This window comes from Tubulanus polymorphus, chromosome 7, assembly GCF_964204645.1.
Source record: "Tubulanus polymorphus chromosome 7, tnTubPoly1.2, whole genome shotgun sequence".
NCBI lineage: Eukaryota > Metazoa > Nemertea > Palaeonemertea > Tubulaniformes > Tubulanidae > Tubulanus > Tubulanus polymorphus.
The window spans coordinates 18106348-18133969 of record NC_134031.1 but is presented as its reverse complement, the minus strand read 5'-3'; the positions used below and the strand labels follow the sequence as shown (position 1 = coordinate 18133969).

The window sequence follows — 27622 nt, the reverse complement described above, 5'->3', positions numbered from 1 at the left end:
CTCAGAACTGTGGAACTGGATCCTGTAGTGCAAATAACTTGAAATGTCCAAAAGGGGAAACCGGTACAAAGAGGTATATCCGGTTACTGTTGGAGTCCATTATCTGCTGCTATTGCTTGCGCCACTTAGTCACAAATTGCGGCTCAATATTTCACTGTATCAAATGCGTTATCGACACAACTCGCCTCTACATCAAACGCCTTTTATAAATCGATAAACGAACGAAATGTTACTTAAGCAACAATGAGTGTGAAATTCCATTCAAATGTAATGAACTGCCCACATTTCGTTAAAAGATACTTTGTGTTCATTTTCTAAGTATCATTATTCAGCCCTAATAATAACAATTGATAGGATTTTCGTTTCTATTTCATCAAACTGGGGAAGATATTTAGTCTTTCCACTCGTTGCATGTTCCACAATTGTGTGAATTTCACAGCTGTGAAAAGGTTCAAATTAAATAATTCAACTCTAATTCTTCTATCTTTCTCTTTTCCTCACAGATTTGTATCTGGAATCGAAATGAACCGATGTATTTGCCTCTCATACTGAGAACCGTGCAACTCAAAGACTCAAGGTTCAAGGCCACATACTGACAGAGTTAATCTGTGTTATAGATTATATTATTTTCAGCAGCGATGTGATGAGATGTCGACGCAGACTCGTTGGAGTCGTCCTTGTTGTAAGATTCATTTAATGGCACGGGAAGATAGTAAATTCATTTTGTGGAAGTGAGGATGATTTTTTGAAGATATCAATCAACGGGAGGCTCTGTATATGTCAAACTCGCTTATAAGTCGTCGAAGTGATTATTATGTTGATGACTTACACTAAGTAAATTGAATTGTTAATATAAGTTGAGACTCGAAAATGGAGAAAACTTCAGTAATGTGACGACTTAATCGAGTTTGACTGTATTAATCAATGATAGGATTTGAGGGTGATAGCGTTTCGCGCTAAATCGAGACTTTGTGGTGAACGAGTGAGTGAGTTATTGGGAGTAGTGAGGGATGCTTGTCTGTTCGTGCGGTCTGAAAATCAGTATACTGGTGCTGGTGGTGGTGTTGGAAGTGATGGTGAATGAAGCGGCTTGTAGCGACAGCGCGGGCTGAACGCGACACCAGATCACTCATCACTGTTAAACTCGCAAACACGCGAATCTCTCTGACTCGGATCGACCAGTCATTGAATTCCAGCACTGTCCCATTCATTGCAGGATTGTTCAACTCATCCGAGGACTGCCTAACTTAATCGAGGACTGTCTAACTTAATCGAGGACTGTCTAACTTAATCGTGGAATGTCTAACTCATTGCAAGATTGCCTAACTCATTACAGGACTGTCTAACTCATTGTAGGACTGTTCAACTCATCCGCGGACCGTCTAACTTAATCGTGGACTGCTAACTCATTGAAGGACTGTCTTACTTATTCAAGGAATGTAAACCTCGAAGATTACCTGCGAATATCTAACATCTAGATCTCTTTTGTTCGGTTTTCAGGACTAGAAGTCTTTTACAATGTTCCGTCGTCTGACTAAATCGATGAGAAGCGTTAATCTGAACTATTCTCGAATCGGATCAAACTATATGATATCTGGTTGACTCTGCTCGGTTTGATAATTCGGGGATAATCCAGCGCTGTTATCAATAGTTTATGAAAGTGTGGAAATCTCCTTTCTGTTTAAACGGTAACCGGCGCCGGCATCAAGAGACAAGATAAACTATCAGCGCTGAAATACAGTAATAGGTTTCCGATAACAGCTGACTGATGGAATAATAGCCACGAACAGATCGACCGAGATTTCTATCCGGGAATATTCCATCGCAGGATTACGAGCCGGTAATTCAGGATTACGATTCGGTAATCCATACCTGGAAATCGCTACATGGATATCGCTGGTATCGCTGATATCGCTTTTGACTTTCGTAGCATTGGTATCCTTAGTAGCGATCTCATTGTCAACTATTCTATCCAAATGGGAATATGCTGTAAAAACCTGGCGCAAACAAAACGTAAAAATTGTTTCTTTTTTTATGTTCTGGGGTTACGCTAATGGATGTTAATGCCTCATACGAAGTAAAATTCGAATCTAAAGAAATTGGTTTCTGAGCGAAGATCGTGCGTCGTACTCATTAGTCGGGTATCAGTCTGAACTGAGTTCCTGCACCAGAATTCAGACGCTATTTCTGCTTGTTGCCAATTCTCAAATATCGGCTAAATACATGAACCATATCCCACACATTGCGCACGCAACCTGAATAATTTTCCGACAAATTATTCACACATACCGATTGTATGTCCACACCCGCAGTCAAATCACGTGATAAAATTACTCACTTCCGGTTCCGCTACGCCGTGTATTTTTGCGTATCAAAATTCCACTGTGAAATGATATCGACTTTTGAACTATCGTCGACAAAATCGATTTAGGAAAAACAAAATGGCCGCCGAAAACGAATTTCAAAGACTCAACCGGAAGTTGAATCGTTCACGTAACGAGGAGCAGACGTTACATGTGACGCGCGCATCGGTCCGACAGGTGCTCGAACACGTGGACGATTTGGTAACGCGGCAACAGCGTCAACAATGCGGTGGTGATAACAGTGAAATAAATCAAAATAGCCGCCCGGCGACTTTACCTATAGACGATGAGTATATTGACGGTTCGCGCGTTCAGATGTCCCCGAATTATTATATGTTAACTCCCAGTGATGAGTTGTCTATTGATTTAGAACGCGATGACGGAATTCGTCTGTCAGATTCCGAGGATAATGAGGTTTTTAATTCGAAAAGTAGCGTTTTAGACGTCGACGGCGACGGTGGGAATTTCTACGATAATCCGCTGCTGTGCGTCGGGCGAAATATCGACTCCCCGCGAGATAGATTCGTGGCGCTTAACCGTGATGCCGGTAAAACGACGGAACGTAAACGTCGTCCGAATGATGAGGAAAATTCAAATACGACGAACGCTGGAAATTGTGACGTTGTTGGCGTTGTACCGGCAGCAGCGGTAGCGGATGTTCACGTTGAAACTGTTTGTTGCGTAGTTAACGGTAAACGTGAAAAACATGACATTCACCCGCGATCGGGGTCGAATTCCGACTTAAAAAACGGGCATTCGAAATCCCGCTTAATGGCTGCTGACCGGAACCTCGAGAAACTAAGTATGACCGACAGCGAGTCACGTGATAGTAGTTATGGAAGTACGGAGGTTTTAGAGAATGGAGTCAGGGCCACGAGCTGTACCGAACCCCGTAACAGCGCCACCGTTAACAAACCGGCACAATCTCGAACTAAAACTCGAACTCGCCGGAAATATGAAGATGTACAGTTGAATTTAGCCCCGGATGTGACGCCGTCAGTGACGTTCCGTGAGGCGCCATCTTTCTATCAGTCATGTGACCGCGCCTATGAGACCGATATAGTCCCGCTCGATGAGATTTTATCCGGAACATTTTCAATCGAAGGTAGAATATTTAAATCGTCTTTTGAAAATATCAGGCAGGTTTCGATTGGTCTCTACCGATTCCGGAATTCTCTTCTGGCGCATTCGTTTTGACCAGAATACTCAATACCCATTCCGGAATAGTATAATCTGTAAACCTGCAGGAAGAGAATTTGTAATTCGGAATTGTGTATCACCAAACCGGAATACGCTCAATCGAAACCTGCCTTAGAATATTCAAGGTTGTTTGGTGTACATGCGTCCGTTGAACGAAAATGAACCAATAGACCTGTGTCCAATTGCTCAAAAGTTGGACAAAAACTATGATGGAAATCCATTTTTTTTAATGAAACTTTGTCAACTATCCACTATTATTTCAGCTAGCGTTTGAATAACTAGACAATGCGACAATGCGCATGGTTTTCTAGTAGATTAAACCAATGGTAAAGTTTCACTTGATGTGAACCACCACCGGAAGCCATTTTTATGGCTCCGAAAGATTTATTAACTTAAAAAGATATTACGTACAAAATTAAAGCTAAGCCAATGACAAGTCAAATCTTATAAATTCGAAAACTAAGATATAGGCTCATGGAGCAAAGTCTGCACCATGTGATTGGGCTCGTGGGTGAAGTAGTATTATTGTTGAAGGTAATGCGGCCACAAATTGACGGATATTTAAATGAATTCAGTGACGTGTCGTTTATAATCGGTGTAGGAAACATTGAAAGCGCTTTTCACCATCAGGGGATAATTTACATCCGTGTGTAAGCAGTAAATGATCGATAGAATTGTCATTTCTGTTCGCCCAACTGTTTCATCTTCCCACTCTCTCAACTCTTTCATCTCCACGGCTTTTTCTCTTCCTATCTCTCCTTTCCCAAGTACCTTCCATTCTTCCTCTTTCTCTCTCTCTCTTCCCCTCCCTTTCTCTCGCCTCTCTCTTCTCTGATCTCTCTAGCACCTTCCGTTCCTCCCTCTCTCTCTCGTCTCTCTCCCCTCTCGTTTCCCCTGTCTACTCTTCCTCTCCTTGTCTAAATTTCTCTATCCCACGCCCCGCTCTCACTGAGCCGGAAGGAATTTAATATCGCGATGTTGTCAATAGAAGTCATCGAAATATCATCGGCAAAATACATAATACAACGCACGAGGTGCATTCGACGTATCTTCGCTTTTCCTCTCTCTCTGGATTGGTGTAAAATTCCAGCCGTCGCGGAACTCGACCGTGTCCCTGATCGAAATGAAAAAATAATGAATAGCCGTGACACCGTTCCCTGGGCTGTGTAGTGTTCCCCGCTTGTCAACGGTTCTAGAAAATTAATTTGTCACCCACTCAACACTAGCCCTGAGCTGTTGAATACTAAATACCTTCATCTTATCGGCAGTCACTGACAGCGATCGACCGCAGGCGAGTTCTTTACGTATCCGAAATGGACGATAATCCATACCCGCAAGGAATCTTTTTTGGGATAAACTTTATAGAACATATGCAGAAAATTGTAATTAAACTTTTGGATTAAGCAAGTAATGATTCTTCACGTATAAATACCAAAATAAAGTAAATTCATCTATCTAACCGTAGCTTCGAACCGTAAACCACCAGCTTGCAAGCCGATCGTGCGAACCACTACCCACTGGGCTGAATTTGCTAACCCAGTTTGTCTGGTCAGTCTGTCAGTGTGGTGACCTGGTGACCAGCAGGTTTGGCGACTCTATTCATTTACAATGCCCCCTATCACTCTCTGATTATCGGTACAACAGTTTTTATCTGATGTTTCTTTTGAAATTATCCGATTGTAAAAATTAACTGGTTATGAGTGCTGTATAGCGGGGGGGGGGCTATATTCCTACGCAGATTGATATCGAGTTACACTTATTCGTCCCGGGCGTCTACCCGACCACGATTACCATAGACTTGCAGCAAAAAGACCCATCATTACTTTAAGAGGATGTACAGTGCTTAGAAGGAAGCCAGGTTGCTCATAATTCAATGCTAGATGGTCACCTCTGACAGATTAAGCACTCAACGGAGGTCGCCGTAACAAATTGTTACCAATAATCGCATCTTATTTGTTTCATGTTGATAGTAATGTCGAGAGGTTGTCATCCTGATTGTGAGAGGTCAGATCATCCTCATTGTGAGAGGTCAGATCATCCTGATTGTGTAGTCGTCACCTGTAAGATAGATAAATATAGATGACTGTGTTTATTATATTGTGTGTCTGTAGTGCGGAAAATTAATTATCGACAAAGCGCTGAGTTTTCTATTTCCCAAATGACACCCATCGCCGAACCATCGCTACGGAACCATTATACGTTAGATAATATACAGCGTATATGTGCCTTCTAGTAACTTATTAGAAGGGAGCTGGAGGGGAGGGTGATGGAGGGGAGGTGCGGAGAGGAAGGGGAGAGGGGAAGGAGCTAGAGGGGACCATTTAAAAATAATTAACCCCTATATCGCTTTGAAATAAACTGGTTTTCACAGGTTCCAATTGTGTGGATTTGATTTGACTCAGGACTCAGTTCCACAGTTGTGTTGGTTTAATTTGTTCTCTTGATCCAGTCAAGGTATTCCATCCCTTGTCATCTGAAATCTCGATAAACTCACGTTCAACGGTTGTTCTTCAATCTAGAATTGCTTTTGTTGATGGTGAAATGAAATTAAAGATTTTCAATAAAAATCATTTATTTTCCGTCTCTTCGAGTTCTTTCAGTAGAGCGCGCGCGTCCGTCGTTTCAATTATGTTCCGAGAGATTCTCTGCTTCTCAATTCAGTTCATTTTGAAAATGGAAGTTTAATGATTTTTCTATCGATTGTTGAAACTACGCGTGTTTTATATCGAATGTAGTAACGTTAAATCGACATTCAATCTCACTCTCTCAGTCTGTTCACGTTGATTGTTTTAAAAAGTCGTTCAATCTGTTCACATTCCACATAAATATGTTTTACATTTTGCAGCTGCTTATTTTGACATTCAGACATAGGAGCAGTCTCCATAGAATTTGCTAATACTGGACCCAAGTTCATACTGGTGTTACGTAGATTATTTTTGATATAGTTTAACCATATCAGTAAAATCGATATCCAAAGAGTCCAAAATCAACATTTTGAAACTGGAACCCGATTTTTGTGAAATAGCTGGGTCCTTAGAAAGTCTTTGAATTGAGAAACCACGAGCCACGGTTACACAGCTCTGTGCGCTATGCGACTCTATTGCTGTAACTAATTGAAAAATTGAAAATCAACTCTTTTTAGCTTAAATTCAACCAGAAACCATGGTTGTCTGCCCTCTCTCCCACCTCTCTCTGATCTCAATCGAATGAAGCGAAACATGTTCTTGCATCTGCTTTGAGAGTCCAGAACCGTGTTTTACGGTAAAGATTTGCACCAGAGATCAAAACGGCGATATTTCCTGGGGCAATAAACGATCAGATTGAATCAGACTGAAGTAGAAACCCTTGATGTCCAGACACATGTGAGCTGCTAACAGCGGTCTCCACTTTTAACATACTTTATCTTCAGACAAATTCCGTAGAGAAAAAAACTGTCGATATTTGGCAGATGAGAGATAAACGGACACAGTCTGGATAAAAATTAATCACCAAGGAATCTGTTATAGATTCACGTGGATTCCATCTACTAAAAATCATATCCTTCAGGATGCAGTTCTAGTACCCGTGACAAACAGCCCGGGTTGAATCCCTGGACTAATTAGAGAAGGGAGGGAGGAATGATGAGTTAGGTGTGAGGACCAGTAGAAATCGTAGGGAGACCTGGTCCATCAGAGACTAAATATAGAAAGAGGGATAATGCTGTTGAAGTGGATGCAACTATCAGACGTGTGTACAAGCTGTAGAATTAGCAGAACGATTATAGCCTTGTCGCAGACAGCTGTTAGAGAGCTGATTTGTTCGGACAGTGATATGGGAGCGGGAGGGGGAGAGGAGCATCGGATCTATAAGAGGATTTGGTACTCTTGAGCTGTCCACTTCGTCTCACTACTTACAATAACATTTTAGCTTTTAAGCCAAAAGGTATTTCTGATTATTTGGTTTTAGCATAGATGTCGAAATAAGTCTTCGCATTTGTTCTTATGATGGTAATCGTAATGGGATAACAGCACAGTTTCGGCTTCGCCCTACCGGTCTTATCTCTGGATAGCGAACTATGGAGTCATATTGAATAAACCCGTGGAACTGTGGAACTGGATCCATAGAGTCAATTTAAACCCTACAGCTGTGGAACTGGGTCTAGAGTCAGTTTAAATCCACACAACTGCGGAACTGTGTTCAGAGTAAATCTAGACCCCACAACTGTGGAACTGTATTCAGAGTCAATTTCTACCCCGCAACTGTGGAACAGGGTCTAGAATCAAATAAATCCCATGCAACTGCGCAACTCTGTCCAGAGTGTTAATTTCCACGCGTATTTGTTTGTTTTTACAGATCTGAAGAATGCTCAACACGTTGCTACTGTGATTCCCAGTGAGTGCCATTCATTCAAAGGTTCATTCCTGGACCCGCACACGATGCCCGTTCAACTCATTCAAATGCAGGTAAGAAAAAAAACCAGTGTCCGCTTCCACGAAAATATTTAAGTCTAACACGGTTATGTTTGAATTAAGGTCGAAATTGAAGCAATGGGAATTGAATAAAACATTTAGTAGAACTTCTTTTTGCGAAACCGGGTCCCGTATATCAGAATCTTACATCAGACATACCTCCCATTATGCTGCAATATACACACATTTAGCGTTATCATGAAATGTTTATTTCTAAATATAGGTTTAGATATTCAGCCCTCTACAAGTAAAGCCGTGTCGGTCCCAATGTCGGTCGGTGTCGGCCCGGTGTCGGTCCGGTGTCGGTCCCGGTGTCGGTCCGGTGTCGGTCCCGGTGTCGGTGTCGTAGTAGATCACTATTAGGGTCGATAAGAAACCGCTTTAAGTTGCATCTCGACACTCGACACTCGACACTCGACACTCGACACTAATCGATCTATTTCATCCATCGCAGGATCCAGAATCACAAATCGTATTTTGTCTCTGTATCACAGAAATCTCTCATCCATAATCATCAACAGCGCCCGAGTAAATAACATCTAGAAAATACCGCGACCCGGAATTCAGCAGATTGTCGACAAATCTGCATTTATAAAGATCTATTTCTCGTATCTGGCTCGAGTACTGGCTGTAGCTGGAGGGATGGGGGGTGGGGGGATTTAGTGTCGAGGGGAGATGAAATATGTTTTACCAACGTATTCTTATCCGTAAGATGAACAAAAATGATAGCGAGTATCATTAGTGAATATAGTCACTACACCTATCTGGTCATCAGTTCACCAAACCGACCAGACAGATTTACTGGTCAGTGGTCAAGAGGTAAGCGTGCACGGCTGGCATGCTTGAGGTCGCAGATTTGAGTCCCGCTGGAGTTTTTAATTTCAATTTCTTTCGAATTTTCGAGTCACCGCATCTGACTGGTCACCGCTAAATGGTCACACCAGTCCAAATTCAAAGTTTTCTCACCAGGACCCAGTTTTCACAAAAATAAAACTTAAACTTATCTTTTGGTATAATTGCCACATACTGGTAATTTCATGTTTTCGACGAGGACAACATATTGAAACATAGCCGTTTTAAGCTTAGACTTTTTCGTAAAACTGGACCCGGAATTCAGTTGATCTGATAGCGATTATAAGAAGGTCTGCTTTTCGCATAGGAATTCTAGTGTTTTTGAATGAAACTCGGTCCTGTCTTGTTTCATTCGGGTCTCTTTCTTCTCTCTCTCCTCCTCTCCTTATCTCACTCTCTCTCCCTCTCTCACGCGAGTCTGCTAAGATTCGCTTCTACTAGCAATAAATAATTCAGTATCGTGGAATTTCTGTGTATAATTGAGGGAACAAATTTATGATAAATGTGTATGAACAGTGAATGTTCGGCGGCTAATGTTTCCACATCCAGAATCAGCGAGGGGCATGCCTCGCTATACCTGAAATAGCCAGGACCCAGTTCGGCGGTCTTGATTAAGTTCAACGATAGAAGTCCGGAACTGGATCTGGAATTCCTGTAAATACCCCGTGTCCATATAAGAATAATTGCTCAAGGGTCAAAGTTAGTTGACCATTGGATAGATATACCACAATAACGATGCATCTTTAATTGGCGATTTGTCAGTGTTATCCACTGGAAAATGATCAGCTTTGTGGAACTTGTGAAACTTGGGGCTTCAGGATACATTCCCTGGACCAGTTTTATATCTTGGTTGAAACCCGTTACCATCGAAACCCGTTTCTCTTGATCGCATTTTTCAACAAATTTCATTCAAATTTAGACGCAAATGTAAAATTGATGTCACTTTTTCGCGTGGTTTGAATTTACTACTATGTCGTATATAGAGATTTCTCATATCAGTCTGACAACACGAACCATATACAACCGAAAATCACATTTGAATTATTCATCTCTTACCGAGGCCTCGATCTTATAGAATCGCCCTGTGCGCTTCCATGGGAAGATAGGTTTAAGCTTTGTCATTCTGTATTGAAGTAACTGAAAATAAACTATTGATTACGGAAGGGGGTCCGTTGCACAATCATAAATTTAAGACAAGTCTAAGACCATCATAGTGCTATTGCCAATCTAATAACTTAAGACCAGTCTAAACTCATGTTAGTTCTATAATCAATCTGTCAATTTAAGACCAGTCTAAGCTCATTTTGGTTATAGTTACATAAAATAAAGCCAGTCTATTCTCATTTTGGTTCTATAGTAAATCTAAAAACATAAGAAGACTAGTCTAAGCTCATTTTAGTGTATATAACCAATCTAACAAAACAATCTTCGGATTTTAGCCAATTTTCGTCATTCGGCCCTGAAACACGGTAAACTATATCTACTTCATCCCAAAATCCAATTCTCTTCCCCTAATTCTCACATCTCACGTCTGCAGCCCATATTTCGTTCTAAAGCGCAGAATGATTCGAGCTTATAAACATTAAGTGATGATTAAATAGTCGCTGGATCGTTTCCCTCCCTCCCCCTCCTCACTCCCGATACCGGTAATGATATACTTCACTCTGCGATATGTAAACAAAACTTATCACCGTCAAAACGACTTATCCGTTAGGTTTTCTTTGCTTATCCCTGCTAACACTTCCGGTTTGTCACGTGGTATTATCGATTACTCGTATAACTATGCAAACAATGCGGTCTCGGGTCTCGTCTGCTCGGTGACGCTCTACCTTGAACGTGATTTATTACTATAATCGGTTGATGCTGAATTAAATCGCAGACGATCTAAAGCAAGTTGTAAACATTACAGCGGACCCCTGTTCGATCGAGTGTTCGATGCCTAGCAGGTGCCGTAACTAATTAGCCTGATTAATCTAACTTACTTTAATTAAAGTGTCGTTAATTGAACTAATTGATTAGATCTTTATTTACCTTTTTTCCTTCTAGTTCATGCGTTAGTTAATTACTAGGAAAAATTGTGATCAGTCTGTGTCTATTATTGTGTTTATTACGGCAGTCAATAGGTATTCAATAGTCACTCCCTCTTCTCTCCTGTACTCCCACTCTCTGTCACTATATTCCATCTCACTCCCAAACCCCACTCTCTCTCCCCTCTCTCCTATATCACGATCGTAGACGCAGAAAGATGAATTCGTCTTTTGTAAGTTACTCAGATTCCCTTTAGGACGATAAACGACTGCGGTTCTGTCTTATACTCTCTCCCTCTCCTCTCTCACTCTTTCTCTTCTCTCCTCTCTTGTATAAAGAAGAATAATTCTTATTGAAAAGCGAATGAATTAGTCGTCAGTTAATTAGTTTTACATAAATCATTAAGACTAGAGCCCGCCGCGTAATGGACACACACACACACAGCACCAAGCTGCAACGAAACTACTACAGCAAATATAGAAACTATTCATTAAACCAAACGTTTCATAGACCCAATTCTAAGTGTTTATTCGCTTATCTGGAGCCGGTTGTACCATTGAGGCTTTAACAGACAGGTCCAAGAAGGGAAAAGTTGCACACAATCGTGACATGACCATCGTGGATTTTTTTTTTAGATTTAGAAACTGGTCTAAGACTGTTGGGGGGCCAGTTGTGCAGTCATGGCTAAGATTTACGTAAGACAGTCTAATACCAACTCAATCTTATGGCTGATCCAAATTTAAGATCATTTACACTGTATAACTCAGCCCTATATCTTTTCTAACGATTTTGGACAAGGTCCTCATTATGTAAAACCGTTTTTGGACTCAACATATGCCATAATGCAGGGCACTGGGGACACACGAACTACACGATATTTATGATTGATGCACTGGTCATGTGAATATTATACATATATACATGTATAATTCATAACTTTAAGAATGTGATTAGTGAAATGTAATTCACTTTCATGTGGAATATATCATTATTGTAAATGAAATTGAATGATAAGATTCAGAGATACTGCGTATATAGAATATCAGAGAGTTTCTAAATCTAATAATTCATATTGGGCCGGTGGATTGAGCCTGGTAGTAGACAAGAGCTTGACAGTGGTCAATCATTCAAGTTGACACAATTTACTGTGGGGTATCGATAACTTGAGTAGACACTTTGGGGGTGGGGTATGAATAACTTGTGGGGTGACACTCTGCTGTTGGGTATCGATAACTTGTGGGGTGACTGTTGGTATCGATAACTTGAGTAGACACTTTGCTGTGGGGTATGACTTACTTGTGGGGTCACACTTTGCTGTGGGGTATGACTAACTTGTGGGATCACACTTTGCTGTGGGGTATGACTAACTTGTGGGATCACACTTTGCTGCGGGGTATGACTAAATTGTGGGGTCACACTTTGCTGTTAGGTATCGATAACTTGAGTAGACACATTGCTGTGGGGTATGAATAACTTGAGGGGTCACATTTTGCTGTTGGGTATCGATAGCTTATGGAGTCACACTTTGCTGCTGGATATAGATATTTTAAGGATACACACCATGCTGTGGGGTATAGACAATTTGAGAATTCGAATTTTGCTGCTGTGGGGTTGGGATAATTTCGAGGAGTCACACCTTGCGGTGGGGAATGAAATGATGATTGTTGTGAGTGTATCTCAGTGTGACGTTATCTGAATTTGTTTCGTATCTCTACCGCTTCGTGATGTAGTCATTAGTGAGCAAATCTCGGAGCGTGATAAAAGATAAAAACACTGAGGTAACTAATGAAATAATGTACGAGAGAGAGAACGGGAGAGAGGAGGGAGAAGAGAGAGACCAGCTGATGACACTGAGGGCATCATCTTCTCTCTATTCTATCTGCTGATATATCCATTAGAGGATGTCACATTCACCAGACCATCAATTTGTTGTGATGTTACATACATTCTCTATCTATATGTGTCTGTCCTCGGCTATATTAGACCTGCAATCCATCGTGTGGACGGTTTTCATATCTCCTTGAATCTATTTCTTCTATTTAGATGAAACCTCGTCTTAAATTTCGAGGGAACAAAGAAATTCGGGACCCAGGACCCATTGCTTCATTCTTTGTACAAAGTTGACAAATCTAATCCAGAACATTGTTGAAAGTCCATGAACTCAACCGGGTCCAAAACTGTGGAATCGTGGAAAGTCCAGAACTCAACCGGGTCCAAAACTGTGGAATTGGGATCAAAACTTAGGTCCAGAACTGTGGGACTAGTTCCAAAAGATCTAGGTACATAACTGGATTCAGAACAGTGGAACTGGGTCCGGCTACTGGACTGTAATCGGGCTCTGTCCAGTTACTTACTTAACTTTCAGTTTATCGGGACTCTATCTACTAAACCTGGAGAAGTAAATAAACGGTCGTTTAATCATAATAAAAAGCGTGTGTTCAGCTGACACAGCAACCTGCTCTAGGATTTATGTCCACGACTTCTACCCGGATTCTAGTTATAACTCCTGCAATTTTAGCTCCATTGCTGCTGTTTTATGTTCGAGCAATAACGATACGTGAAACTTTTAAATTGCCGAATGTTTTATAGGATTCTCACAAAACTCGGGTTAGATGGTATTCACGAAGTTATCGATGTGTAGAAACCCGAGCGGTTTTATAGTTCTGGACTCAGTCGTAATCTATAGGCCTAGGTCCAAATTGTAGTACAGTAAACGACGCCTACTTACTCGGACTTATGTCTACTAAGGACAAAAACGAAATCAGTTTTCTGATTTCTTAAGGTATTTTCCTGTCGATAACTCGGACCAATTTTTGCCGGTCCACGTTTATCCGAGCTAAAATAGGCGAGGTTTATCGGAGCCGGTGTGGCAGGCGGTTCGTGTGTCACGTGGCCGCGATCACGCGGTATGAAGACTGTGGTTTCTTGTATGTACTCGTATGTTAACCAATTAGTGAATTGTGTTAAATCCAGCACACACCGGCTTCTCCGTATCCGAGATAGAAGGGGAGGGGGCGCGGGAAGGGGCGCGGGGAGTGGTAGCAAATCGCCTCGATTAACGAAACTAATAATGAACACGAACACAGACGAAATACGTAGATACAAACATCATCATCGGTTCTTTTGCTCGCTGGTTTTTGTATTTGCGTCGCTGCTGAGGGAAATTTAAAACAAGGGCAACATTCATCACTTAATAAAACCACACGGGGACTTGTAGATAGTTGAGACTATTTTCCTGTCTTGATGAATATCATCGAGAGAAGCCCACAATTTCAATTTAAAAAAATGTCGTAATTGTTATTTCTTTAGTTTCGGCCAGAATTCTTGCAGTAGTTTTTTTGTTTTTGCGAGCACCAGTAAAATGGGAAAGGGAAAACTAACAGTGAAGACTGAAAGTGGTACCGTGCCAGATGTATATCGTATTGTTCATAATGTGAATAAAGTTTATTGCATTGTATTTATCGTGTTAAACACGACGTGATGACAGCAGCGCTAGCTGCCGATATTACAATAAATAGTCATCAGAAAATGAACGCGATTGTAAAATTAACATATATTCCTACCAATCATTCCCACCAGTCACCGCAATTCAATTAATGACAACTTCTCACTCAAAATTATCAACACTGAATCTAATATAAAAAGCGACATGTTGTCAAATTGATTGGATATAGCGAAGACGGGCTACGAACCCCTTTCTCCTCTCTCTCTCCCTATCTGCCTCTCTTTCCCCCTCTCTCTAGTGATTGACTGATTGATTGGTTGATTGATTGTGGTTGATTAGAAGCGATTAAATCCATTTAAGCCGCGGATATCTCTCCAGCTTGTTTAACACATCACTGAATTCAACACATATATCATACTGCATGCTGACCACGAGAGACTGATCTCACTGGATCAGCGGCAACCGATAGCTGCTAATACTGAGCCAAGTGCACAGTTCCATACAGGGTTATCAACTTCAATTCAGTGGCCAATTGCGCAGTTTTGAGTTAGATTCAAGACCACTATCAAAGAGTCAACTTAGTTCTATAACCGATCTAACAGTCAATCTTTTATTTATGACTACTTCTGCACCCAGGTTACGATTGTGCTACTGGGTCCTGAGACCATGTTTCATAGATTGAAAGGTATTCTATCTTCCGTGTCGTGTCTCTGTCTGATTCTTCCATAATTCTATATCTAGGGTTATATACAACATTAACTGCAGGTCCTTAGAGTAGTTGACTTCTCAAATCCCAATGCCCACTTGTCAGGTATCACATAATTAAACTACAGCGACTCGAAGTCTGGATACTGATCCGGTTTCTGACTTTTCAAACGCCGGGATCAGTTTCGTACCCTCCTGTAATGACCACAGTATTTCGAAGATCGTTTATGTAGGCAGAGCTTTAATCTCTAAGGAATATATCCCATTTTACTCCGTTCGGCTACAGGCTTTAAAACTTCGGTAATTCTAGCTACGAAAAAAAAACAGTAACAAAGCCTCGAGGAACTTTCTTTCGAATCCTTTTCAGGAAGAAAGAAAACGCTCTCTTCCTTCTTCCTAATTACGACGATCTCTTCAAAGGGAATATTCTTAAAATATCTAGAAACATAATCCATCATCGCTGTGGTAAGCGTAGGACCAAAGACTACGGCTCGCTTTGATGATTGTCGTATATTCTTTAACCATCATTAAAAATACTTCAAAGAGCTTGTGGTGAACGTCTCATTGGAGTCCGGCGGTGGCGGCGGCGGCAGCGGCACCGACTACACTGACCGCTATTTGATCTTACTGAACATTATCACTGGTATCATTAATGATAATAATCCTCTTCTGCGTAGATTGTCCTGGGATAATTACAGTTCATCGCGCGACATTATAGACATAAATCCATCCAGCTTCCCTTAAACTATAATCAACCAGACAGACAACCATCTACTGACTGACTGGGGGTAGGCCGGCTTTTACATAGAAAAAGTAAAGAGCTTTAAAAATGGACCCCCAGGATATTAAGATGGTCATCAACTATTTTTAACCGTTTAATCAACCCTGTCAGGGGAGTTTATAATCAGTTTATCAAAGGTTGTTTAAAGGTTATCCGGTGATCTTGATAATTGAAATAGTACTAAATAAACTATGGTATTTTTCCACTAGTTTTTAGCAACTTTCAGCAACTCTGGGCCGTGTTGTTTCTATTGTTAGGGCCCAGCCCCATCGATGAGACCCGAAGAAAGGACTATATACCAAGTCTTTTTCTGACTTAGACAAGTCTAAAATATCAGCTCCTCAAGTTTACTACCACGACTCTATGGGGCCAGTTGCTCATTAGCCTAGAGAAAAACAAATGTATTGTGGACGTTACGGCTTAAAACAAATTGCCGAGGGGATTTCTACCTACAACTTCAAATCTATAAGTTGTACGGGGTGTGCGGGCAAACAATATTGTATGTAATGAGTAGTGTAGTATAGGACCCTGGGGCCAGTTGCTGAAAAGTTCCCTAGAGTTCATCAGACATTGTTACAACTATCGGATGGTTATCTTAAACCAAGTTTTGAGCAACTAACGACACCAATGAAATCGATATTGTCGACTACCCTTACAGCCTTCTGGTGCTATAGTGTTCTTTCAGCTGAAACAATATCTGTTTGTTTGATCGCTACACGCGGAACTGTGTTTTGTCAGACGCCAATTTGCGGTCAGCTACTGAACCACCCTCCCTCCTCACGGATATGAAACCCCGGTATGGCGTTTGAGTAACTTTGTTCAGCACTCTAAAACCACCAGTGATTGCTGCGCAGTGTTTGGTCTATTGACGCGACTATCTCACATGAAAAATTCCTTTTTTCAATAATCCCCGCTCGCAGACTGGCTTCCAACATCGCCGGAAAAATCCGAATCGACCAAAGTGGAAAATGTTGTCCGTAATCTGAGATTGAAAGAAAAAATATCGTATCAATCCGGCACAGCTATCTAAACCCGAATCGTTATCGACTGAAGAAACTTAGAGCAGAAAAAATCCTGCGTCTCATTCTTAACATTGATTCACTCTTTTTCTAATTGAGTTAAGTTTAGATCACGAATGTCTTTTATCCTAAATCCGATCGAAGTTTCTACAAAATCCGCATTACATCGAATCAACAGGATTGAAGAATGGTTTTTACGGTGTCATTTTGAGTTGATTATTTTAAAGCTAAACTTTGGAAAATGGATGCCATTTTACTGTGAAGCTCGCTGCATGAGTCATCTTCTTCAAACGACACTTAGTTACACTTAGTTAATTAAATTAGAAATACAAATTGGGACAAAAATAGAAACGACTTCAGTAATGTGGCGACCTATCAGATGAAGACTAAACTGAGTTCGACTATTTTTGTATATATGTCGGATTTTTGATGCCGTATAGCGCATGTTGAATCTCGAATGTCCGATGAACTATTTCTAATGGACTCATTTATATCCTTGTCTTTAATTCATCGAGGTTCAAAAACGTTTTTATCATAATTCTTAGCGGATTTCGCGACGAGACATTTTGCGCTAGACTGTAAATTAAATTCTCAAACCCGTGATCGACTCTTTCTCTCTCTCTCTCTACGCATCGGCGCGTCAAGACGGGAATTACTGCAGAACCGCGGGGGCTAAAATATGGATTAATTTAATTAAAATCCTTCCCGCTATCCATAGAATTATGATTTGTCGGTTGAAGGTCACGTAGTTAACTCATCCATCTTTGCGGGAACCAGTCTGTCTCGGTTAGAAGCGCGGCAACCCGTCTAATGTCTGTCGCACATGTCCTCTATGTTTTAGAAATAAACAATAATTTAGGTCGACAAATCGACGGTCTACGGAATTTTTGCAACGCAATCTTGTTCGACTTGGATGTTCTTTTCTTTTTAAATTATAGAATATATGTAATAATGATAATTTATTCAAAGCCATCGTGTATAGTGCGTGTATAGTGTATAGTGAGATTATATTTTTGAGAACACAGATCTCTGATGAATAAAACAGCTCTCTGTCTCTGTCTCTTTGAGCAGCCGATCGACATATTAATAATAGATTTCCATTAAGTCGATTCTTGCAGAAATTGAGTGCGTTCATGGCGCAATTTATACCACCAATTCCCAATTACAAAGAGAGGAGAGAAAAGAAGAGAGAGAATAGAAGAAGAAACATAAGGGATGGAAAGATGACGTGAGAGAGAGAGAGAGGGGGGGAAGGGAGAGATGGAGATAATAGGGGAGGAAGAGAGGAGATAGGAGGATGCTTGGATGTGAGATAGGAGGACACCGTAAAATAGAACGGGTAGCATTACGGAGGACTTACGGGTTGAGGGGGAGGGTGTGAGGGGAGGGAAAGAGAGAGGGGAAGTTAGTGAGTGGTCTTTTGGTGAATGGAATCGCCAGGAATGAGTGAAGGTCAACAGTGATTATTGACGTCAACCAAGAACTAATAATAGGAAACGTAAATATATATTTATACGTCACACAGATAGCTTAAAGCTGAAACATTATTGACAAAAAGCTTTACGTGATGTAATATCCTCCTCAGTCTAAACAGCAACAGCAGCAGCAACGGCGGCAGAATGTCAAACTGCGGGGTAGAATTGGCCAACGCCGCAAAAACCGACACATTTCCCTACTTAACGTTAAAAGCCGTGTTTAACAGTGAACGCGGCTTAAGTGATCTTTAACCAGAGAAACGTCGGGTAAATTGAGCGCGTTCGATGAATGCAAATTCGTCCATCACGCTCTCTCCCGCTCTCTCGCTCGCTTACCGCAGCTCACTTCTGTTGATTAAATTTCCACGACTCGAAGGTAAAAACCGGCGTCGAGTAAAAGCGCTAATATTCCTCCTGTAAATCTATAAAATGTTTGTTGCATCGATAAAAACCTAATTTCCCCGACAATAACTTCCACAACGCAACTTAACTCTAACTTTGACTTTCCTGTAACTATCTTAAACTGTAATGAATTTTTTAACTCAAATGTGTTTGATTTTTTGAAGACTGCTTTTGCTTCAGACTTATTTCTCTGCTGAACGGCGACCATAGAACGCTCGCAAATATTTTTTGAGATAATGATGCTAAAATGGCGATTATAGAGGCGCAGACATCTTTCGGAAAAAATTGGTTATAGGTCTAAAGAATTGATGATGACAAATGGGGATTTGTAGGTAGCCATCTTTAAGAGAAGGGTTCATAGATATATTTACCCAATGATTACGTCATATGGGGATTCGGAGTTAGCCATCTTTTGAGGCAAGGTTTCTAGATATCACAGATTTATTGAAGACGACATAGGGAGATGAGGCCGCCATTTTTCAAGGAAGCGTGTATAAGCTAATATGAAGTAAAGAAAGATTTTTCTTTCTGAAATGATACTGATTGCGTATTGTTCTCGTGTTATCGATAGCAATATGAAGATACGTGTAATTCGATAAAGTCAGAGGGATAATAGATAGACGCATATCGGTCGGCGGATAATCGATCAGATTTGGTTTGACATTCTATCATATAAGGTATCAGGTTTAGAGAGGAGACAACTCTGACATTGATTATGTGACTGGAATCCGGAGTATTTCAGATCACAATCTATTTCTATTAGTAGCAGAGTTTTGGGTGGGGATGATCAAGCAGGATGGAGGATTGAGTTGAAGGACGATGGAGGGATTGGGTGGGGGATGTTATATCTAGGGATGAGAAGTTACCTAAGTTACCTTGTTAGGGGCTGCATTGGGGTTAGCATTCCCAGATGGTCCAGGTGTTTGATATTAAACATCAACATGTATACATTATAATCATTGTTTTCTCTTGACAAATTTCTCATTATTTTTTCAGATGACGAAGGAAGATTATATGTTGGCCTTAGCTATTCTGTCTAAAGACGTGAAGATCACCTGGCATACTGTATTCTACAATAAATGGCTACAGATCGGATCGTTTTCGCTGATATTTCTGACTCTGTGGTTAATGGGGTTTTTATTGTGGCATACAGGCGGACTGCCGGATCGAATCGGTATCGGGCTGTTTTTCATTCTGGCCTGGTTTTTCATGGTAGCTGGTTTACTTCTATTCAAGTTCGCCAGGAACAAGGTACAGTGAAAATAAACAAAACAAAACTGTATCTAATTTATATATGATGTTTATTATGTTAAATGTTAATCTAATTGCCGCCCTTCTCTCTCCCTCTCCCTTTAAGTCCTCTATTCTATGCCTCTCTCAACTGTTCCTTTGCTTCCTCGGGCCTCCCTCTCCCTTCTCTCCCTATCTCCTCTTTCCGTCTTCTTTCCTTCAACGCTATCTCTTCTTTTCCCTCTCTCCTCTATCTCCCGCACTTTCCCCCGGCAGCTTTTTCGTTCGTCTCTCTCTTATACTCTCTCCTCTCTCACCCCGTCGCTGTCAGCCACCACCAGACTCGCACTGTGTTACATAGACTCGTAGCTCACGGATCAACATGCGATTCCCGAACGGAGTCACAGCTCATAAAAACCCGATACTAAAATCAATGAACCGTTATTTTGATACGGGTTTCAACTTTAGTTCGTATTACACGAAATTTCGATCGGAAAGTGACGCGTGATTTGCATTAATCCGAATTGACGTCTGCGTCTATCCGTCTACAACCAGAGAGACTTTTACCAGTTCCACTGTTACTCGGCGCCGGAGAGAGAGAGAGAAACTCAACATATTGCAGAATTCTCAAGAGTTTTATCTCAAAATCGACCGACCAGTCACCACTCTCATGAATCGACGGCAATGCGATATTTCATTTCAGAATATTCTCTACCCAGACTGGTGCGAACCCACGCGAAAAAAAACTGATATATCCAACCATGCATCCATTGCTGTAGTTCCGTCTCAAATACGTCGATTATTTAGTTGCTAATTTTTCTGAGAATTCGTCAAAACATCGCATCATCAGTGTTTATCGTTCCCCCGACCTGTACTGCCACAGGTGCTTCTTAAATCATTGACCGAAAACAACTACGAGATTCCTAAATAGGAAGAAGTGCGTCAGACAACCGGGCCTCATTGCGTCTCACGATCAATTCGGCAAGGTTAAAACAACCTGCAGCTCACGAGATATTGATATTTTCCGTTCACCTATTTTAAGCAAAATGTGGAAACAGGTCTGGTAAATGACTTGACTAGAAATTTTGATTAGCTTTTGCTAATGGTGTATAGTTTAGTTTCATTAGGTAAATGAGTTAACAGGTCTATGGAGGTAGCTTCCGCTACTAGTGCATAGCTTCATCACAGCCAAATGAATATAAAGATGGAACGGACTAGAAGATTATACGAGATTTCTCTTCTAGTGCATAGAGCAGCTTCATCAGGGAAATGAATAAAATCAATGCAGAAACAGCAGAGTACTTATTGGGAAAAGTGTTTTCTGTATTGACTTAACTCATTGATGAAGTTAAAACCCAAGAAAAATTGAAAAATAGATCATTTGCTGAGCATAGTGAATCGAAAACAAAATTACCAGCAATGATTATTTAGTTGAAATCATCTTTAGTTTTTTTATGCTCCTGGTTGTTTGCAGGCCAGGGTGTGAAATCGGTAAAATAGGGAGGGAAGGGTGGCTCCCTGGGCCTTAAATCGTTTAGATATTAATTGATTCTGAATAGCTGAAGGGATTATTGGAATTCAGATGGCATGCCAATAGCTGATCTCTTTACCGTCCTCAATACTCTCCACGCTTCCCCGGGTTACGAAGAAAAATCTCTAGACTTCCATTCGTTCATTCGAATTCTGTATGTTTTCTTTTTATCTGATGCCATCGCTTAGTAACGTAACCGCTATCCGTGTCACGAGTCTCAGTCGCGCCGGACACAACTGAGCGACGAAACCAAAAAACAAATCCCTGTTTTCTATTTTCCGGCTAATGCGAATCCGCGGTGAGAGCGAACGGAACGAATAACAAGACACGATAGAAAAAACGACCTCCAGATTTGTGTCTAAAATTAGTCAACCAAGCGGAAGAATTTGATGGTAGAGAGTTTGCCGATTACATATTGGCAGCGGTAGAGGGGTTTGCCGATTAGATACTGGCAGCACTTGGGTAGAAAGTCATCATTGAATCATTGAATGTCACAACCGTCTCGTTAGCGACCGCTTTCACGCCGACCGCGCTGACAGTGTCTCGTTAGCGACCGCTTTTACGCCGACCGGGCTCACAGTTTCACGTTAGCGACCGCTTTTACGCCGACCGGGCTGACAGTCTCTTGTTAGCTACTGCTTATATTCGGTTAACGATTAAGTACCTATCAGTGGTTAATTACGATTATATCTCGTAAATTCTCGCGAATGTGACCACGTCCTCGCTCGTGTACCACGTGTTCCGTCACGTGTGCGTGCCTGTGAGGAAATTTGCATAAACTCCTCGATTCTATTCAAGCCACGTGTTATTCGATTGTCGTTACGCCTCTTCAAAGATTCAATTCAGAAAAAATTTCATTTTTGTCAGGAATATTTCGAATACTCGGGTTCGGTATTGAATAAACATCTCCCAGAACGAGATTTTCTACCGGAAATACCAGGATCACGTCGGAATGCGCGCGCATATCATTGAAAAAACAGTCTGAGTTCAGTTGTCTTGGAACCAGTTGTACAGTCGTGGCATAGATTTAGGACCAGTCTAAGTTTTTTTCTATGGCCAAACAAGGTGTTGGTCCGGACAATAGTCTTCAGAGGTACGACCATTTTTGGACTTGATTCCCGGCTAAGTGGATCCTGTTGCGTTCGACAACTCGGAGTAAAAACAAAAAATCCCATCCACATTTTGAGCGGACAAGTTCTTAACTTCGTTTTTTTATATGCTATGATAAATTTTTCTACAATTTTCGTCATTTTGTTATTTTTCACCGATAGTAGAATACGGGAAAATAATGAACGTACGGAAATAAAATCGTCGAAAAGTGCATTATCTTAACTGATGTTATCGGTGAAAATATCAAACCCACGAAATTTGTCTAGAAAAATGTCTTTTTTCACGCAGCGTCGGTCGGAGAAAGTCTCATTAACGGGAATAATATGGCTTCCGAGAACTGTGTTCACCTTGGCCAATGTTTCGTATGGATTCGGAATCAATTTCAATCGCTTAAATTAGGAGTCAGTTTTTAGCTTCAACGAGATTTAAAGTTGATAATGGCGGTGACTGTTACATGACACTGACGTCATAGTTTAAATGGAAGAGAAGAAAAAACAAAAAAAACAGAGATGAAACGGCTCGTAGCTCCAAAAATGGTGAACTATAAAAACGTCTTCGAAGTCTGTTTTTCTGCCTTGGCGAGATTTTAAGTTAATAATGGCGACAATCAGTCAGTCGTGTATACGTCATGGTTGAAATGGAAATCAGTAACAACAAAGACAACGTTTGGCAATTGACGGCAAACAAACGGTTTAGGGACCGGTGGCTCTGAATTTCTTTCACTGTTAGTCATGAAAATGGCCAAAGATTCCCATTTTTGACCTTATACTGTCGCCCGTCCAAATTTGGGCTTCTCTTGATGCGCTTGACTGAAGTCTTTGCCTGTAGCATTATATAGGCTACCAACCCTTTGCGACCTGGAAACTGAGAATTGACCGAACCGTCTCGGGTCTGAAAACAGATCTAATTCTAACCATCTCTGAGCCTCGATATCTCTTCATGGAAAAGAACAGACATGAGAAGTTGAAATTGAAGTCCTTGAAATGTAGTCTTCTCTCGACTGCTCGCCGATTTAAAATTGGATTTTACATCGGTGCAATTAGCACTGGCAGACGACATCAGCCTGAGGGGTTGACAGACGATTAACAGCCTGTGACACGTGATCTCTCGTCCGCTCGGCTCTTTGATTTGTTTATAGTGTTGTTAAAATAGCTTCTTTAGAGACTTAACCTTCAGTTTAATCTTCAATGCTTCTGAAGATGATTGTTCGACTTTTCGACTTTTCGACTTTTCGACTTATAGTCATTCTCAGTAACTACTACAATTATATTACTGAAGATGACGATTAGTCGAAACGTCTGATAGATTATTAGTAAAAGAAAACATGACGGACTCTTTTTATTCTCAGAGTGGGATTTCATTATATCTTTTTATTATTGAGAACAGACTGTTTCATCAATTGTTAGGCACTGTATATGCACGTATAGTTGACAAGTCCTAAAAAGCAGTGAAGTAGCTATTCTATTTTGACTAAGTTAACTTCGTGTTCCAAAGAGTCCAAAATGTTTCCTTGAGCTAAAAGTTTACTAACTTAGTATTTCCAAAGATCACTGTTAGGATTTAGTCACAATAAACTACTAGCTCAAGGGAACATTTCAAACTCATTTCTATCGACATCGGGCATCGTTGTCGACAACTGGTGGATCCTCACTTGCCACAGTGGAATCCTCAATTGCCACAGTCCACATTCTACCCCTTGTCAATTTATACAGTCTTCTCCTGACTCGGTTTCAGTTTGAATTTCCGTCGAGCGGTAGTAGATCTGTTTTACGTCGAACACTCGCGGAGGAAGTCGGAAAAAATTTCGGTTCGTTAAAACGACACTAAATTCCGGAGATTACAGAAGTTACACAGAACGCGTAAAAACCGACTCCATCAAACTGTGCTGGAAAAATATCTAATATCCTGAGTTTCTGATGTGTTGGGGAGACGGAGATGGAGGGGGTAGGGGATGGATAAAAAAGATGGTGGATGCAGAAGAGAGAGGTTGTGGCAGAGAGGAGACGGACATGAGGCGATGATAGAATGTAGATTATCCGAGAGGGGAGACAGATGGGGAGAGAGGAAATAAGAGAGGTGAAGGGGAGATAGAGAGAGACTGATGATAATGAAGGAGAGAGGGAGATAGTAGGGTGAGGTCTATAGCTCGCTACGCTATGAAGGTGTTATGTACGGGATGCTGTATGATTATCATCCGTCATTGTTTCGTGGCAGTAAATATATCTGTGATCTTTATCGGTTAAATGAAGCCATAACGATTGATCAAGAGTATCGTTCATACCCGCGAGTGTAGAAGTAAAATTAATTACCACTAGTCGTGGATTAACGAGGCGGATAAACGGTAGCACCCGAACCGACGGGTGTAGAGACTCCGCCTGAGGGGATGCTAATCGAGTCGAGGGCGACGCGGTACTGTTCGCAATTTCATATCCGGTTCTTGTGTGAGAAATTACCGAATTTGCTCATTTGATTTCATCAAGAGAGTGTAATCAATTTACTCTCGGATCAACAGTTAGTTCGGGTCTATCTAGTACTCCCAGCGGTATGTCTATTGATTTGCTTTAGTCGTGTGAAGGGTGCTTGAATCAGTGTGTCTCTGATCTCTGGAGAGGAGAGGGGCGCGACGGGGGATGGGGTTCTCTTCAGCGATGCGGTGACTTACTTGATTAATTCTTGATTGAGTGGAGACCGCGACCAAAGCGCCTTCAAGTGGAGACCTACCAACCCAACGACCCCTGGAGACTTGAAGCCTAGAATATATAATCATGGCGTCAGTTTGAATGTGCGGATGTATGAAAGCTAGCTACACCCTCGGGTTTAAATACACTGTAAAGAGTGTGGCATTTAAACATTCTATTGTGGCCCTCGGACCGGGGACTGGATAGTCTGTCCGTTTCAGGATCACTGACCGGACTCGCTATCCACCGTGATGCTATAGACTACTGACCGGACTAACAGTCCATTACGGCTGAGTCGTGCGTTCAGTTGGACCAGGGAAGTGTGATCATCACACTTCCCTGGTTGGACCAATCAGTGGCCGTTGATTATGCCGGTTTCGAGCGATGTCTCCGGGATTCTCTCTGACCGGATTCTGAGTAATTGCTGTCGTAGGTGTGAAAGTCATACTTCAAAACCGTCAATTTTCATGCAGTGGCACGAATCATGAATGGTGTCAAATAGTGATAGTAGTTGTTAACCCAGAGACAACGAGAGAAAGAGAGAGAGGGGTGCGATGAACACGGTCACACAGCTGACATTCACACACTTAACTAGCTGTAATTCTAGGGTGCAGGAAACATATAGATGATTCCAACCGATATGACACAATAATCAATGATAATGACGCCGCCGCTAAAGCTTCTTGTGACACCAGGCACTAGAGAGGTGTAATGATACCGTGAAAGCCTCATTTTCCCAATTCCAGGACATCTGTAAAATCTTCCCATCTTCGTGCGGACAGGATCGAAATTTTCTTCCGATGCGGACAGTCGAAAATTGATATATCATCGCTATTGAGATTAATGCGTGATATATCAATGCGATTTTGATAGTTGTGGTGGTTTTGATAGCGGTAGTCTCAGATTGTCACAGCATCCCCTAGCCGCCATCGCGCTGATACTCCGGTGATTACAAAGCCATTTTAGGTCATTTATCAAAACGTCGACAAGGGATTTTATCTCGCTTCATCGCTAGAGAGAGAGGGAGAGAGAGAGAGGGGGAGAGGCAAGAGGGTGAGAGAGGCCGTTAAGTATCGTAGACATCAAGTAATCTCAGTCATCAAGAAACCACTATATACCACACTCTCTGCTCTATCTCTATCCTTTTCTATCCCCCCTTTCTCTCCCTCTGTTAGGCCCGTGCCGAACGAATCCCCTAAAGATTGCCATTCGAAAAGTCAATGTAAAAAAAATTTGGGTCAACTTTCAAATCTCCCTTTTTCCTCCCCTATCTCTGACTGCTTTTTCCTCCCTCTCCATTTCAACAGACGAAAACCTTACGAAAAGATAATGACCGTCACTTTCTATGAGATATGATATGACATGTATCGGACACACGACAATCGTCACATTGCCTGACTAAATCACATTCCACGAGTTCTTTATAGACAGTCATATATATTCTCTGTACGGCGCTCATTCGATATAGTCTTAGATATATGTCTTTTATATGAATAATTCTCATAGCTAGCAGACAAATTGCTAATAATTTGAATACTTTTACCCAGATACATAAAACAATCTGACTCTGGATTCAGTTCCACAGTTGTGTGGGTTTAATTTGACCCTGGGTCCAGTTCCACAGCAGTGTGGGGTTTATTAGTTTGACTCATGTTCCACAGTTGTGTGGGTATAATTTGTCTCTGGATCAAATTCCACAGTTGTATATGGGTTTTATTTGAGTCTGAATCTTGTTTCACAGTTGTGTGGGTTTAATTTCAATCTGGATCCAGTTCCACAGTAATGTGGGTTTAATCTCAATCTGGATCCAGTTCCACAGTAATGTGGGTTTAATCTCAATCTGGATCCAGTTCCACAGTAATGTGGGTTTAATCTCAATCTGGATCCAGTTCCACAGTAATGTGGGTTTAATCTCAATCTGGATCCAGTTCCACAGTAATGTGGGTTTAATCTCAATCTGGACCCAGTTCCACAGTTCCTAAGTAGGGGTTGGATTGGACTCTGGACCGAGTTTTATAACTTTTTTCTTGTATTCAGACGGTATATTGTGTGTGTCAGATAGCAGACTGTGCGTGTATACATCAATTATTGAAGGCAAATATTCTTTATTTATTATCAGCGACAGAAGAAAGAAGTCGCCAGTCTCTCTCTCTCTCTCTCGTATTGGCCGAGATTCCTTTGGGACATCTCCAAATTCAATGGCGCATCTTTTTCCCAGAGTATCAGTGTTATACGCAATACGGCTGGTCAGTCGCGCGCAGAATAACCCCGCGTTTCCTCAGGAGAATTCGGATCTCGGAATTAAACCACAAATGATGAAAGCTATATGTTTATGGGCTCTATGTGTCTTTATTT

The 27622-nt window shown here is 41.3% G+C and overlaps 1 protein-coding gene across 1 annotated transcript in view; it reads left to right on the top strand.

Moving 5' to 3' along the window:
• The first annotated feature begins 1463 nt into the window (after nucleotides 1-1463).
• LOC141908705 (uncharacterized) overlaps nucleotides 1464-27622 on the top strand; it is a 30652-nt gene continuing 4493 nt past the window's right edge. Inside the window, exons 1-3 of the mRNA XM_074798858.1 lie at nucleotides 1464-3468; nucleotides 7896-8005; nucleotides 19715-19969. Of these exons, the coding sequence (XP_074654959.1) occupies nucleotides 2442-3468; nucleotides 7896-8005; nucleotides 19715-19969 (1392 nt within the window). The 5' untranslated portion in view covers nucleotides 1464-2441. The remainder of the gene's footprint in view (nucleotides 3469-7895; nucleotides 8006-19714; nucleotides 19970-27622) is intronic.